We start from the raw sequence: 15,918 nt of genomic DNA, 5'->3' as shown, positions 1-15,918 counted from the left end.
GAGAAGTAAATTTGCTTTGCGGCCATTCTATTGGAAGCAGTTGAATTTGGAATGGCCACAAAGCAAAATTGCTTGAAAATTTCCATCTCTAAATTTTCTATTCTACTTCTTTTATTCCATTATTTCCATTAAATTCTAGATATAACGTTTGATGATGGGAATTTTTCTAAATTTTCTTCTCATTGGAACAAATACTTTGCAGATCACAACTATAATTCGCCAAATAATAGTCGACTAATGAATCATTATTTGTTGTTATTTTTTCAAGTTTTTTCTACCTCACTTTTATAACTGTTTTAATAACCCTCTATATTATTACATATTTGGATTTATATAAATAGATTGGATTTTATACACAAACTCAATGATGAAGGGTTTCATGAGTTTTTCCTGAACTCTTCAAATGGACATATACCTGAAAATAGTCACTTTCATGATTCATTAAGCGGTTCCGAAACGGCACATCACAGACCCATGAACTCGTGACTTCGTTGAAACAATAAAAAATACATCGTGTTCAGTGTTCTATTTGAAAAAGAATAAATTTGGTAAGGAACGGTGTTATGAAATATCCTGTATATTCAAACATATAAAACAATGATTTCAACATGAACTCTATTCCTTCTGCATTTAACCTATGTCCTATGATCTGCCAGCTAAGGGGATGAGACGTCTTATCTCGGACATGCCTGTATAGGGTTTCGTCTCATTGAACGCTTGATCTATAGAGAGTGTTTGGAAATAATTTTGAAATATTTTAGGATTTGATGCTAGAGATTAAAATAATAAAAAACTTTTTTATAAACATACCCTAAAAATTGTTTCTTAAAGAGGCTAGAACTCCTTAAAGGTGAAACACTGAAAAGGGTTTTTTTCGTAATATTTTCGAAACGGTTTGAGCTAGAATTATGAAATTCGATATACTAAAATAAGATGGAATGGGAAAACTTTTTTGAGTTAATAATTGCGGATTTTAGTCACTGATATTACCTAGGGCAATATTTACGAAGGTCTCCTATGTAAATTTTGTCCTAACTTTTCTGTTTTTAATATTTTTCAATTTTTGAAATCAAACTACCGCATCATAAATATTTTTAAGTAGAAAAGTTCTTCTTATTCTATTTCATTAGGATAGACTGTTTTTCAGAAAAATTAGTTTTTATAAACCGATGCCTGATTACATGAACATTGAAATCTATGAAGAAAAGAATTAGAGGATGCATTGAGATGACCGGAGACCATTTTCAGCATTTATTGTGACTAAGTGATAAATCCTTAATAATATTAATCTTGTTATAGCTAGCTAAAAAAGTTTTTATTCTAACTTATTACGGTATACGGAATTTCATAATTTTAGCACAAATCGTTTCGAAAATATTGCGGAAAAACCATCTTCAGAGTTCCCCCTTTAAAGGGTTTTAGTCCCCTTAAGAAGCAATTTTTGGGGTTTGTTTATAAGAACTTTTTTTTTATAATATTATTTTAATATCTAGAATCATCTCCCAAAATATTAAAGGGTAATCATTACAAAAAACATCAAGTAGGAGTGGAAATATTAGGGCATGTCTTGGATAAATTCATCCGTTATCAGTTGTCGGTCAGATGTTGGATAGTTTAATTACCGGTCTACGTTTACGGTTCACCGCCGATGGACTGTGAGGTTTTTTTAATGATTAATCATTATTAAATAACCTGAACTAATTCAAATGTATAACTTTTTTACAAGACAATCACCGATTGTTATTCGAGGAGGCTCGGTTTTAAATAGCAATGTTGGACCCGCGAAATTTTATGACCCAAAACGGGGTAAAACTCTTTTTAGATGGCGAAAGTTTTGGAACGAAACATTAACAGGTCCCGCACGGAAACTTGCACCTTTTTCTTTACAGGGCTCGAAATTTTATGTTCTTTCCAAGTTTATGCCGGCGCCCGTTCCGAACAACTGTTCGGAGATCGGGAACACGAGATGAAATATTCTATCAGGCGGAAGGGTTGTATGGTTTATGGATTCCGATTTTTGGCCGGAGATGGTAAGGATTTTATTGAATCTGGCTTCCAGGTTCATTATTGGAAAATAGAGCAATACCACATAATATTACCAATCAAATCAGATATACTTTTTCAGTTTTCCTATACCCACGAAAGAGTGGATTTCGCATCTAGAAAAATAGATAATAGAAGAAAAATATTACCGTTAAGTATTTTGATTTCTGAAGAATTATTATTTATACTTCTCATGCATGATTGATTTGGAGTTGAAGATGATTCTCGTGGTATGAAAATCATGGATCATAAATATTTTTTCTGTACAGTGTGTCCAAGGTAAGCGTGTCATCATGTAAAAAATAACAGGCCTTAATAAAAAAATAATGATATCTCCTTGAAGGCAAAGCTAAATTAAGGAAGAATTAAATATCTCGTATATTGTAATAGGTGAACTAGGAAAAACCTCGTGCATCTAAAGGAGAACCATTGCACCGGATGGTTCGATTATATGTCGAAAAGCACTACTGATACGATATAAGAAAGTTTTGCAATAGGAAATTACACACAAGGAAGTGCTAAAAATAATTTTCAATGCTTTAATTTGAGCACCATGGGGTGTAACTTCATGTTCAGTATTAAAAAGCGCAATTATCTCAAGAATCTCATAGTAAAACTATATTAATTTTCTTATTAAATGCTTCTTTGATATAATTTAAATCTATAAACTATATATTTTTAGTGAATCAAATAAAATATCGAAAAACATTCAGACCTGTCCCAAGCTATGATGTTTCTCTACTCTCTACATAGACAAAATTACATCACTTTTTCTTCTCCGTGCATTATCGAATTTATAAAACGTACGACCCTGTATATGTTTTTTAAGAATGGATCAATCTGAAATTCGAATTTGAAAATCTATTTAATTGTTTTAAAGCAAGGCAGTCTCAATAATCCATTTAAAATCGGGTGTACCGTTTTGATTGACGCTCAGTTTACATAGGTATGTACTTTTAGGAATTGCATTGGAAAAAGAAGAAAAAAAAAGAAAAAAGCACAAAAAGATTATATGAAAAAAATGCACTGAAAAGACAATGCAAATAAAGGATTTCAAAACATAAAACATTAAAAATTAAAAGCAAATGTTAAAAGAAAAGAAAAAAAGCTAAAATATTTTCTTTAGAGAATTTTTAAAAGGCTTTGCTCCAAACAATTATTGCTGAACAACTGAAACGAAGTTAATGAGTTTTTCATCATATTGAATCGAAAATCATCACAGTTGAAATAAATTTTAAACTGTTTTATCGTATTTTGAGTCCGACGAAAAATCACTTATTTCTCCATTCATCCAAAAAGACTTTATTAATAATCGCATTATCAACTTGTAATATAAAAAACAAATTTTTATGTCTCGACTTGGGGGATAATATAAAATTTTTATTTCGGCCTCCCCTTTTCCCAAGAAGAAGACTTAAGAAGTTTTAATGAAAAATTTTATATAGTAGAACGGGGCGCGCGTCCGGAATAAAACGACTTTGATAAACCGGCACGCCGACTCCAAGATTTTTCCGAAAGTTATTTTTCCAAGAGGATATTGCATGCCTCTTCTAAATCAATTAGCGATAATGGAGAGAAGTTATTCCATAGACCCTGGAATGGAACGTCAACAAAATCGACTCGATGCGGGGGCATTTCCAGAAAAAATAATAAATAGGGCGTTGGAACTGTGTTGTTTTTAATTCCCCTCCGATGGATCCGATTTGGAAAAAAACTGCTCCGTGATAGGAGGAAATTTGTTGTTCGCTTCGTGATATTGTCCTCCTCTTTGATACAACAGCAGAACTACATTAGCAGAGGTTTGTCGAAGCATCAAATTAAAATCCTCCTTGTTGAGCCGGGAATTTGCCAAATCACTGTTGGGGCTCCGGAAATAGTGCAGGGGCTTAAGTACGGTCGTTCATAGGATTTCCCCACAGATTTGAGTAAGAGCTTCCAATACTTACCTCAATAATTTGAGTAAATGTTCTTCAATTAAGGTCTTCAAAATCTCTCCTGGCACAAATTAGTTCTAAGGATAGAATTTCTATCTTAATGTCCATGGACTAAGATTCTTTTTACTGTCTTCTACCGACATTTTTTTTCGTCGAGACTATAACAGAATTGATCAGATTCCTAATTCGAATTCGTTCGAAAATCGTGTTATTTATCATCCAGTGCTTTGCTTTGTCTTCCTTTTTCCTGCGACTATTTAAGACTTTGTCCTGATTGGGTTACGCGTTGTTGGTCGAGCTTTATTCAATTTTTGAAAGTGAGAAGGAGACCTAAAATATTAAATTCGCTAATTAGTTTGGAAAGTGCCTACTGGGGTGTTGCAGCAAGTTTCCTCCTTAAATGTTTTCGTTTCGAAGTTCGGGTAATGGACCGTACCAAAGTAAATAATGCAACCCCTGAAAGTGGTTTAACGCCAGACGTCAGAAAAGTTGAGAAACTTAGAGAAGCTGATCATTTATTAACGATTGACTCATATTTATTCTACGAGTTTTCGCGTATTACATAAGTAGTTTCCATTGGGTTGTGTAACCAGGTCCTTTCAGAATTATTAAATTCGTCATTAATTGGGTATTAAATTCAATGACTAACTAGAATTTGCACTTTTCATGAAAGATAATGCAAGACATAATTAGGCTTTTCTGTAATGAGTACTACATTTATGTAGTGTTTGCTTTTTAGGACTTTAAAATTTAGAGCTATGGTTTAGTCTAATATTTTACATTATTTTGGTGAATCGACATATTATTTCTGTCTTTTGACTCATGCACGCCTCTGCTGCAATAATGATTTTTCTACACATAGTGAATCTTAATTAGTAGTTTTCCTTTTAATTCGACCTAAACCTTAAAAAACTAAGCAAAATCTTTATATAAAATTTTTTCCAAATCTTATAAACAACCAAAATATATGCGTATGAAAGTTTTAATACATTCCTGTATAAAATCTAAATCCATTCCTGTACAAAAGTTTCAATTTTCAAATTCAATATAAACGGAAATAATAGGTTCCATAAAAAATGATCAGTTATAGCAAAATGTTAAATAAAGATTTTGCTTAGTTTTTTGCAGGTCTATGTCGTGCTAAAAGGAAAACTCCTATTTAAGATTCACCCTGCATATACGTATACTATACACAGCGTGTTAGAGATTTTATGATTGTATTTTTTTGGGGTGATTGATTATGTCGAAAGAAAGTAATTAAAACACTCTGATAAAAGTCTCATAAAAAGAGAAATATAATTTTTCAAACAATCTATTAACTAATTTATCACTTAATAATTTTTCAGTTTTCCTCTTCGTCCAATAACAAATTATTTATCATGTAGACCATCACCAGCATTACTGACCATTTAATTATTATTTTTTTAAAAATTAATAATCAAAAAATGTTAATTAATAAGTTGTTTGAAAATTTATTTATTCCTCATTTTACAACTTTTATTAATGCGTTTCAGATGTTATTAGTTTCATTTTACATCATAGTGACCCTTTAAAAATAAAATTAAAGGACTTCAAACATTCTGTATATACCTAAGTAAAATAGTATAAAGGGTCTTTGAAAAGTTTCAGAACGGTCAAATATTTTAGCAACGGTTTCAAAAGAAATTACTAACTTCTCTACAGAAGAGTTATTTCTGATACCCGGTTCAAGGATGTTAATGGCAATATTACCAAGTTTGCGATGGCTTATATATTATGGGATATATAATATGCAACGGTCAATGTTGCCAAGTTTAAGATTTTTATTGGTAGGTTACTTTTTTATGAGCCAAATCAACTAACATAAATATTTAATAGAATATAACGTTTACGGAATTGTAGGGAGCTGAATTGGGCTGTTACATTTAGAATAACAAATTTACCGACAATATCTGAGCAATGCTGCAAATTTTCCGTTATCATCACTGAATTGGACAATACAAAAAACTGTTCTGTAAACAATTTTGTAATTTTTGCTATATCGGTTCCTGAAATATTTCACAATTGTAAGATTTTGAAAGAGCTTGTGTAGATGTAGTATAAAATGCAATTTTCCGATCCTGCACAATACTAATAAAGTGGACAAGACTACTTGCAGACTCTCTTCTATAAAATGTTTTGATATACTGCAATGTTATTTATTAAGGAATATACAGGTTTTTCTCAATTACAATATGTACTAAATCAAATCACCAAGTGCAACTTATTTTATTAATATTTCTGATGCAGTAACATCTATACACCTATTACATAACCTAACACTTATTACAACAACCTAATAAAACCATCTTCTAATATTCTCTAAAATTCAAAATCATACAAGGTGAGTCACAAAGTAACAGATAATTAATGAGCATCTGGTATCACCTTGATGTAACAAAAGCGTTTTTACAAAAATCAATTTTATTAGTCATGTTAGTTTTAACACTCGAAACACACTCAAAAAAGATATAAATAAGGATTTTTTACGAAATTTATTTTGTCATTCGAAAATCTCATTTAATTCAAATTACGGTTGACTTCAACGCTAACCCGGCATTAATTATCATTAGGTAATTGAAAAAAAGCAGATATGATTACATCGGTTAGTTTCATCATCAGTAGTTTTTTTCCTCTATTCACTGTAACTAATTATTTACCACATAACCAGATTTTCGGTTATTTAAATTTACCTTTTGATTCATTGCATAAAATCCAATAATTTGAAAATCCCGTTTGATGTTCTATGTAGAAAGGGATGCTTTGTACCGATGAAAAATTACAGCTGAAATTGCGTTCGATATCCAATGTAAGCACGAAACGAGTAGACAAGATAAATAAGAATTTATACCGCCCTATTTGTTCATTTTTTTGAACATATCACTGTTTACATAACCCGTACTGGTAATATAAAAATATTGGTCGCTATGTGACTTAAAATTATTGAAAATAGGGGTAAAATTTGTGAAAATGCAAAATTTTTTGGTTACATTTAATAATAATTTCCTTTATTTCTTTTGTAGTTTCGTTATTTATAGTGTTCATTCGTCTGATTAATTTATACTGATGGTCATTTATGAAGATTTTGAATTCCTGAAAGATCTTGAAAGAATATATACTTGAGAGAGTATATTTATGGTTTTGGAAATTTTTCTCTATTGGTTCATAGAAAATATTTTTATTGTTTTGTTTATTTAATAATTTTTATTTAACTTTATGTAGAATGATGCTCTTTCGTTTCTTCAGTAATCAAACATCTTCTTTATTTAACATTTTTCAACATCATTCTTTGTTAGAAAATTTACTTATTTGTTGTTTTATACGCACGGTAACATTTATTACATGTTTCTTTAGCTTCCTGATTTTTTTTCCATTTATTTAATTTTATTTTTTCATTATACTTTCGAGATTACATTTTGCATTCCTGAGCCTGACATTTTTCAATTCACGCGTTTTCCACTGATTTATAAGTTTGAACGTTATTTTCCAGGTCTTAAAACTTTATCAATTATACAGGGTGGTCCACTTTTTTTATAATGGGTCTTTAACAGCAGATAGAAAAACTTATTTAGAAGAAAATGGGAAGCGTTTATGGGTCTATGTTGATATAAAATTTTCTTCTTAAAATAAGTTTTTCTATCGACTATTAATGTCCTGCTACTAAAAAGTGGACTATCCTATATTTATTTATTATTAATTATTAGTAATAATAATTTTTAAATATTTATAAGTACATTATTATTTCTTCGAAATTTTTAGACTTATAGATACCTACATATCTATACATTAATTCTAAGAGCTCGTGCTTCAATTTCCTGTTAAGGAACGACAGGTATAAATAAGCGTTTTTTAAATTAATATTAAAGTTAACCAACTGTTTACGACTGCACAGTTAAGGTTCGGTTCTGCTAAACTGCATGCAAAGTAACTTGCAAGCAAAAGTGACCATCAATTAAAGTGTGTCTTTTATTTGTGGAAATATTTCGTATAATTGGTCCTACATCAATTGATGCTTTAACTTCATTTTGAAAATCACTTCATGTGCTAATTATTTGTAAACTGACAACTATCACTCCCTCACTGATCATTGAAAAACCGATCCTAAGCCTGTGGCTTCTCAATAATTTTAGGACACTGAATCTAAGATTTTATAGTGTCATGAATCATTTCAACTTCTTTATTTTGACATCCTATAAAATTAACCACCTCGTAATCACAGCGAGAGCGATAGAAATTATCCGCAAGTCTGTCTTTCAGTTATCGTGTGAACCGTTAATTATTTCAACGTGGAACAATGGAAAGAAATCCATTATTACAATGGCAATTTACACCAGACTTAATGTCCTTTTTGTGAGTACGTTTGGGCATGGAAACCGAATATTAGTTATTTTCTTTTGATACGAAATAGAGCTCTAATTTATCGTTACAATCGATTTCAATTAACTAGATGGTACATAGAAATTTCCCAGTATTGTAAGATTGAGTTTTTGAACTGCAGATATTCTTATGATGAACTTCTAGGCTTTGAGATTGATAACGAGAATGATCTAATTAAAGACTTTTGTCTCCTTGCAGCAACAGAAGGAATTATGCCAGAGCGATGAAGGGAGAGAGTTCCCCAATTATGATTTCTTACATTACGTGGGTGTTTCATTCCCAAATCGGAGGGGAATCGAAGAGGGAAAAGAAAAATCCATAAAATGATTGTGTTTCTTAGTAAGGAAGTCATAATAAGTGATGTCTAAAAATTCCTATGAAGTGGAATGGAAAAATCTGGAAAGACTGCAATCACATAAACTTCTTGTGGATATGGCTGCGACGCAGCGCTGCCGAGACACTAATCTTATCGTTAAAGCGGACAAAAAGCCTCATTTTTAAGGCAACACAAAGAATTATAGCAACACAGAACAGAGAGAAGAATACAACAACAAAACTAAATCTTCGAATTACTTTTACTTCCGAAATTAGATCTAGAGATGTAACTTTATTCTGAAGAAACCCTCTTGCAAAAAATGCAAATTCAATTTCTCCTTTTCTAAATAATTACATTAATGAACAAAATTCAAGAAACAAAACTTCCTTCTAATTTCCTCATTAATTTGACTGGGGTTGTTAAAATACTGCATTTACTGGTATTCTGGATTCAAAATGAGTTCTAAGGCATCAACATAGAATTGCTAACATTAAATTAGGCAAACAACGAGTACGAAAACAATGAACTTAATTTCCATCATTGTTAAAGGAACCATAATGAAGCATTCACATGGTAGGGACGCTTCCGGGGTAATTTTTATTCCTTTCGCAAAACCGGTATCTCTCTTAAATCAGTTTCGAAGGAGAATCGAGAAATGGAGTTCCCTATTTTTAAGGCCAGGTCAGGAGGTCAATTCTTCAAGCATATGCGTGTTAAATTTCTTGGGGATTAAGATAAGTTTCTTTTCATTAGAGTATGCAAAGCAATGATTTTCTAAGTGAGCATTATGCTTTGCTGACATGATAGTTAAGGGAAATCCAGTCGCGTTATCGTTTCTTGGAACTGGAAAAACAATGTAAATACCACATTTCCAGGAAAATTGAAATATAAGGCTGAATTACCTTTCATTTTAATCCCAGCCGAATATATAAGATCCAGCAGGGATTGAGAAGAAAATGTTACAAGGCAAAATACCTTTAGGATACGTTTTTGTATTATGAAAGATAAGTTTTGAAGTCTGTATATAAAGTTGGCGTTTTCACGTGATTTACAACACTGAACAGTAAAAATTTATTTACTGGAAACTAAACAAAATAATAAAAAATATTAAAAATTTAAAAAAAAAATCAAATTTTTGTCACAAAATTTGAAAAAAATTATTCAAAAAAATATTATAATATATATATTTTTTATTTTAATAAAATTGCCTTAAAACTTATCGATAATTTTAAATATACTTGTTATGCTACATATGAAAGTATTAGGGTCTGCTTGTAATAAAACAAAATATCAGTATATTTCTTTGAAGGGTAATTGCGGCAATAAGGGCACGTTTATATCCCCTTGGTACTAGCTTTACATTTGCTATAAAATACACGCCCCTTGAATCATCAGTCCGGACCCAGCACGAATTAAAGAACAATGCTATCTTTAAGGAAACTTTAATTTACTAATTGAGTTCATTACTCAACTGTAAAGTTTCGTAACTTTAGTGCACGGAACGAGTTCTCTCGACAATTATTATTAAAACTTTTTCAACAGCAAGAAGTTAAAACACTTCAAATTGATAAACGATCGAAAGAACAACGAGGATATATTATCTTTTTTCTATTTTCTTATGATGGCAAAGAAAAGATTTAACTACATTAGACAGAAGGATAGGAAGTGTCCTTTTGAGGAAGTTAAATCAGGGGATCTGGGATTTTCCAATGGTTTGAAAAAAGTCACAGAAGATTGTTCACGGTTATCGTTAAAGAAGGTTTTTCCTTAACTGAAGATTGAAAAACTGGACCTAAGGGTCAAGTTCTAACGTTAGCATAAGGGACTGAATTTTATGTCTTGATTTAGTGGAAAGCCATAAGACTTGAAATTGAAATAATGAATTTTACATCCTATATCGGAACATCTCGTCTCATATCTCGCCTCATATCTCGTCTCGTGGTTGTTAATATACAAATTTAAAACATATTCAAAATAGAAAAAAAAACGAAATAGGTTGTTAATATAGAAAAATGATTATAGAGAAATAGTATAAAATAATATAGTATGAAGAAATAGCATGACGCAGCGAGTTCTGGATTTCTTAAGAAAAGGATCATACTTTCTTTTGATTGGTCCAATGTTTTATTATCATCTTAAATAAATTTTTTTAGAAACTTCAAATTTAAAATAGTTTAGTCTATCAAACCTTTTTTTAATAACTAAGAAACTTTTTTTCGAACCGGTTTGAAATTCCAAGTCACCGCAAGACTAATTGGGTGCCAAATAACGAAGAACGTGATACCTCAGCCGACCTTAAATTGGAATAGGAATTGAATTTTCAATATTGAGACTGATATCGAGTAACTTAAAGAGACTCGATACCGTTTTGGTCACAAATCGAAATTCCTATTCGATTCTATTTCCTATAAGAATATGTGAGAGTGAAAATGAAATTTTTGGCGACATTAATTTCATTATCACTTTCACATGTTCCTACAGTCGATCATCTTACATAGGCGAGAAACATTACGTTGGATTAGAGATGACAGCAAGTACCTACAACGCCGCCCTCTATCTTTCCATAACTTAAGCTCGACAAATTGTGCAACACAATTACAAACAAAACTATAAGTGCACTATAGTGGATGTGTTGTATAACTTAAAGTCTCAGCTTATTAAATGAGAAAGGAAACTTGGAAGCCATCGAGATAAGCGTGTATGTTTAGTAGGTATTTATTGCAATATCTATACCAACGTCGTTTATGTAACATGATATAATCCAACTGATGAGAGTTAAAGATTTGAAACCAGTTTTCGGAGTGCTTCAGTCGTGTATACACAGATATTAAAATGGTACACTTGTCAAAAGAGCTTTCCAATTTATCGTTGGTCATAAGTATATATAGGGTGTTTCAATGTGGAGTGTTTTGACAGGAAAGACTTACTTCCTGACTAGATAGAAGAAAACTGATTTAGGTGTCACGAGGTCAATTTTTGAGAAATTTTTAATGTCAAAAATCGTTTTCTAATATCGTTACAGCCCACTAAAATATAAAAGGTTTTTGATTTTTGGTCAGTTTAAAAATCGTCAATAACTTTTTTATTTATTAAAATATTGGAAATGCGTTAAAACATTATCATAGAACTTTTTTGCGAGGGATCTGTTAGCGCGCTCAAATTTTTTCTGCTGTCCACCGTTTTCCTACAAATTGTTACTACTTGATTTTTTCAAATATCAATCATACGTACCCATGGCTTAACAAAATAGACAATTTTAAACCCTTTTGAACAATATATATAGTTTTAATATTTATTATCGAAAATGACGGAAATACAACTTATTATTTTTTTTACATAAGTTAAATATGAAAGTTTCTGTCAAAACAATGAAGTAATTATTCAGTTTTCGGTTTTACAGTCACTACTTTTACTAAAGTTTATTTTGAGCTTTTTTTTATATACTGACTTTTAGTATTTGGTATTTAATACTTAGTTAAAATGTATGAACATTTTTAAAAATATGACATTAAAATATTATTTATATATAGTATATTTTTATATGTGGTCTCAACATCTATGACAGCAATTTTCATAGCCAACTTATGTCAAAAAAAAAAAATTAATACGTTGTATTTCCGTCATTTTCGTTATTAAATATTAAAGTTATATATATCGTTGAACAGGGTTTATAATTGTCTATTTTGTTAAGCCATAGGTACGTATGATTTATATTTAGAAAAATGAAGTTGTGACAATTTTTGGGAAAACGGTGAACAGCAGAAAAAATTTGAGCGCTCTAATAGATCCCTCTCAAAAAAATGCTATAATAATGTTTTAACGCATTTCCAATATTTTAATAAACAAGAAAGTTATTGATAATTTTTAAAATGGTCAAAAATCGAAAAACATTCTATATATTAATGAGCTGTAACGATATCAGAAAACGGTTTTTGACGTTAAATATTTCTCAAAAATCAACCCCATGACACTTAAATCAGTTTTCTTCTATCTAGTCAGGAAATAGGTCTTTCCTGTCAAAACACTCCATATTGAAACACGCTGTACACATCGAAATATGCCAAACAAAATATCAATGGACGCGTTCACCATTGTAGTCAACGGTTGTTTAACTGTTGAAATTTCTCTTAAATGACATACTACCTTTTAAACGCACGTAAGCAAGAAGCAAAATTTTTCCTGCGGATTTTAACCAATTGTTAAATTAGTTGTGCGATTGATAAATTTACTGAATATTGCCTCAGGCAATTTGCATCTCCTTTCAGTTCAGAATTTTATAAAAATAAGTTTTTATCTATCAGAATATTTCAAATTTGGTATTTTGCAGAAAATGTAGTTGAATGATAATGGAACTTTACAACCAACCAAAAGAAAACAGTTCCTCTCTTTAAACGTCCATGTTGGGAAAATACCCAACATCTTCACCTAATAATAAATTTCTTTCTTTGCTAATGTAAACCATTCTTAATCACCCTTAAGGGCAGTGTTTACATTATCTAAATGCATACACATTCCACACTCTTCCCACGCTTATAACTCTTCTCACACCTTCATGGCACTGTATTGATAAGCAATCCTTATTCCCCTGCACTAATAATTCACACTAATTGGTATGACTATGAGGTGGTAAAAATATATATGGGTAAGATGAGGTTCATATTCAGTAGGATAATTAAGTTTTTTCAGTTGGTCTCATATAGTCTAATATAGTCTCTCACACAACACGCAACGCCTCTTCAACACCTCTCCAACTCTTTTTTTATACTCCTACAGCTTTAGTAGGATCTCAATACTGCTCTCAGTTAAAACATAACATTTGTCCTGTTCCAAAAACCTCCCAATCGTCAAAGGTTCTTGACAATCGGTGGTCGCTTGTGGTTTTCTAGTTTACCCTAATTTTATATTTTGTTATGACCTTTGTCACTTGTGCAGTAGTGTTGGACATTTAGTTAAATAAATATAAGTGTGTTATTATCAAGTGTGTTTGTTCTGCATCGGTTCAGCGCCAAATAAGCTGTGGTCTTTCGAACAAAAATAAGATATACACAAAAGAGATACAGTTCACCTTGGCACTGCCAACCAACTGTGCCCCCCTTGTGTCTGGGGTGAGACAGCAAGCAAAACGCGAACTTGCCCTGTTCAGTCCAGTTTTCACAGAGTTTTAGACAAAGAAACGAGAACTTGCTAATTTATACCGTTTCTATGAAATGAATTTTTTAAATGACCCTTGACATTTCTAATATAAAAGTTAAAATGTTGCGCCAATGGCGAAAGCAACGACTCGACTATGGGGCATCAAAAGATTAAAAATTTTATGCAGAATCCTGAAATAAAGAGAAAATTGGATGATACCATAAAAAAGACACAGCTCGGGTGAAGATCAGTTTTAGAGTCCTCCCGGTATACCTAAAAATATTTTTACGAGACCCAGTTTAAAAATTAAATAAATTGGACATACTTTTTCCGGTTTTCTTCTAACCACAATCGATTAAATGCAATAAACCTGTTTAATTTAATGGGACACCCTGTAAGAATCTGATCTGCACGAGAGTAGGAATTCGGTTATTGTGCAGTTCGATATTAAAAGTATAGCTGAATATAAAATTTACATTCAGCGAGAAGTGACTTGGAATTTTTAGGGTTTACGTAGAAGTAGGTAGAAGGAGTATGAAGTAATAAAATTACAAAATGCAAATTTACAGGCAAATCTGCTTTGCATTTCACTGGTTGCAATTGATTATTACTGATATGTAGAAAACGAAATTGAGCATAAATAGCCACAAAATAATGTAGAAAATTGAAGGAGTTAACCAATAAATTAGATTTAGTTTTGAAATAGACCATACTTGGATTTTTTTGACTTCCTGTATAAAAAAGATTACGATTGTTGTGCACTTCAGATTTCTATCACTGATAAACACATGTCATATCCTTAAAATATCAACCAACAGAATTGTCCTGTAAGAATATTTTTCAATTTTTATTGACGCAAAGATCAAGTGGATATTGTGTTAAAAATCAAATGTTCAACGTGGAAAATAAGATAAATGTACTACACAGGCAAAATGATTACTCTCATGAGATCCATCATGCATAATTTTTTTATATGAAATATGTTTAATTATTTTTGGAATCTTGAAAATAACTGCCATTCACCATTTTAGCCAGAATGAACTTCACAATTTATGTAACGAAAATTTGAGACAATCTTTAATACACTCTACATATGTAAATATTTTGAGAATAAATTGATTTCAAAATTATTAGAAACTGATAATCATACATAAGAAAAAATTATACGCCTGAGTTAAACGATTGATAAAGGCTCATTGTCTTCGACGGTCTTCGAACTTCAATTTCATTAATCTTTTTAAAGATTTTGATAATTTTTGGACTCCACCGAGTCTCTCTAAGACTCTACTGACATTCTACTAAGCCCAAAAATTGACCTAAGAAAAAAGAATTCCAAAATACATAGAATTCGCTGAAGATTATCTCAATCCTTTTTTTACATACGTTATTCCCGCCGAACATATTTTGGCTGTAAAGTTCCATTAATAATACAAAAATCTTACCTTTACTGGCACCGGTAGCCTTGTCCCTCAATACGTTGATTGAATGTACTCTACCGTATTCTTCAAACATCCTTCTTAAGTCGTTCTCATCCATCGACCTGGGCACTTGCCCTACGAACATCTTGATCGTGTCATGATCTGGTTGTTCTTGGTCGTCAATCTTCCGAACCTTCTCGAGGATGTTGTTGTTATTGGTGCTGCTACTATTGTTATTGTTGTTCGTCTGCGTGGTGTTGTTATTGTTATTGTTCATCGCTATGGAACTGAAACAAAAAGGGCTATCTCAGCATCAACTTTTTCTATTGTGGATGTAAAGTAGTGTATTTCCACCAGTAAAGATTTCCTGAACGTTGCAGCAAGACCTTTTCAAGTGTAATAAAAATGCATATGAAAGGAACTGGCCTTCGGGACAATAGAATTAGACAATAAAAGTCTTTGCCCAAACAGTGTTCATGAAAAGCGCTTTACGGCCGTCGAGGGCGCACTTTTCATAAAAGTTCCCGAGCACGACGTCGTCCAAAAAAGAGCGGTAAACTTTAATTAGTTGTCGGTTTCAAAACAGCTTTTCATTTTTTCTCTTTGGCTTAATTTCCTCGCTGAAGACATATTAACCACACAAAAAATCACGCGAAAAATATCGGTTCTATTGTGCTTG

The 15,918-nt window shown here is 31.5% G+C and overlaps 1 protein-coding gene across 10 annotated transcripts in view; it reads right to left on the bottom strand.

Moving 5' to 3' along the window:
• Positions 1-15,918, bottom strand: part of bru1 (bruno 1) — a 247,314-nt gene that overhangs the window by 61,050 nt on the left and 170,346 nt on the right. For all 10 annotated transcript variants that reach the window (XM_066404802.1, XM_066404801.1, XM_066404798.1 and 7 more), the window contains one exon: positions 15,264-15,526. In XM_066404802.1, coding sequence (XP_066260899.1) covers positions 15,264-15,516 — 253 coding nt within the window. In that variant the 5' untranslated portion in view covers positions 15,517-15,526. The remainder of the gene's footprint in view (positions 1-15,263; positions 15,527-15,918) is intronic.

This window comes from Euwallacea similis, chromosome 36 (assembly GCF_039881205.1).
Source record: "Euwallacea similis isolate ESF13 chromosome 36, ESF131.1, whole genome shotgun sequence".
In the NCBI taxonomy this organism is placed as follows: Eukaryota; Metazoa; Arthropoda; class Insecta; order Coleoptera; family Curculionidae; genus Euwallacea; species Euwallacea similis.
This window is presented reverse-complemented; position numbering and strand designations above follow the sequence as displayed.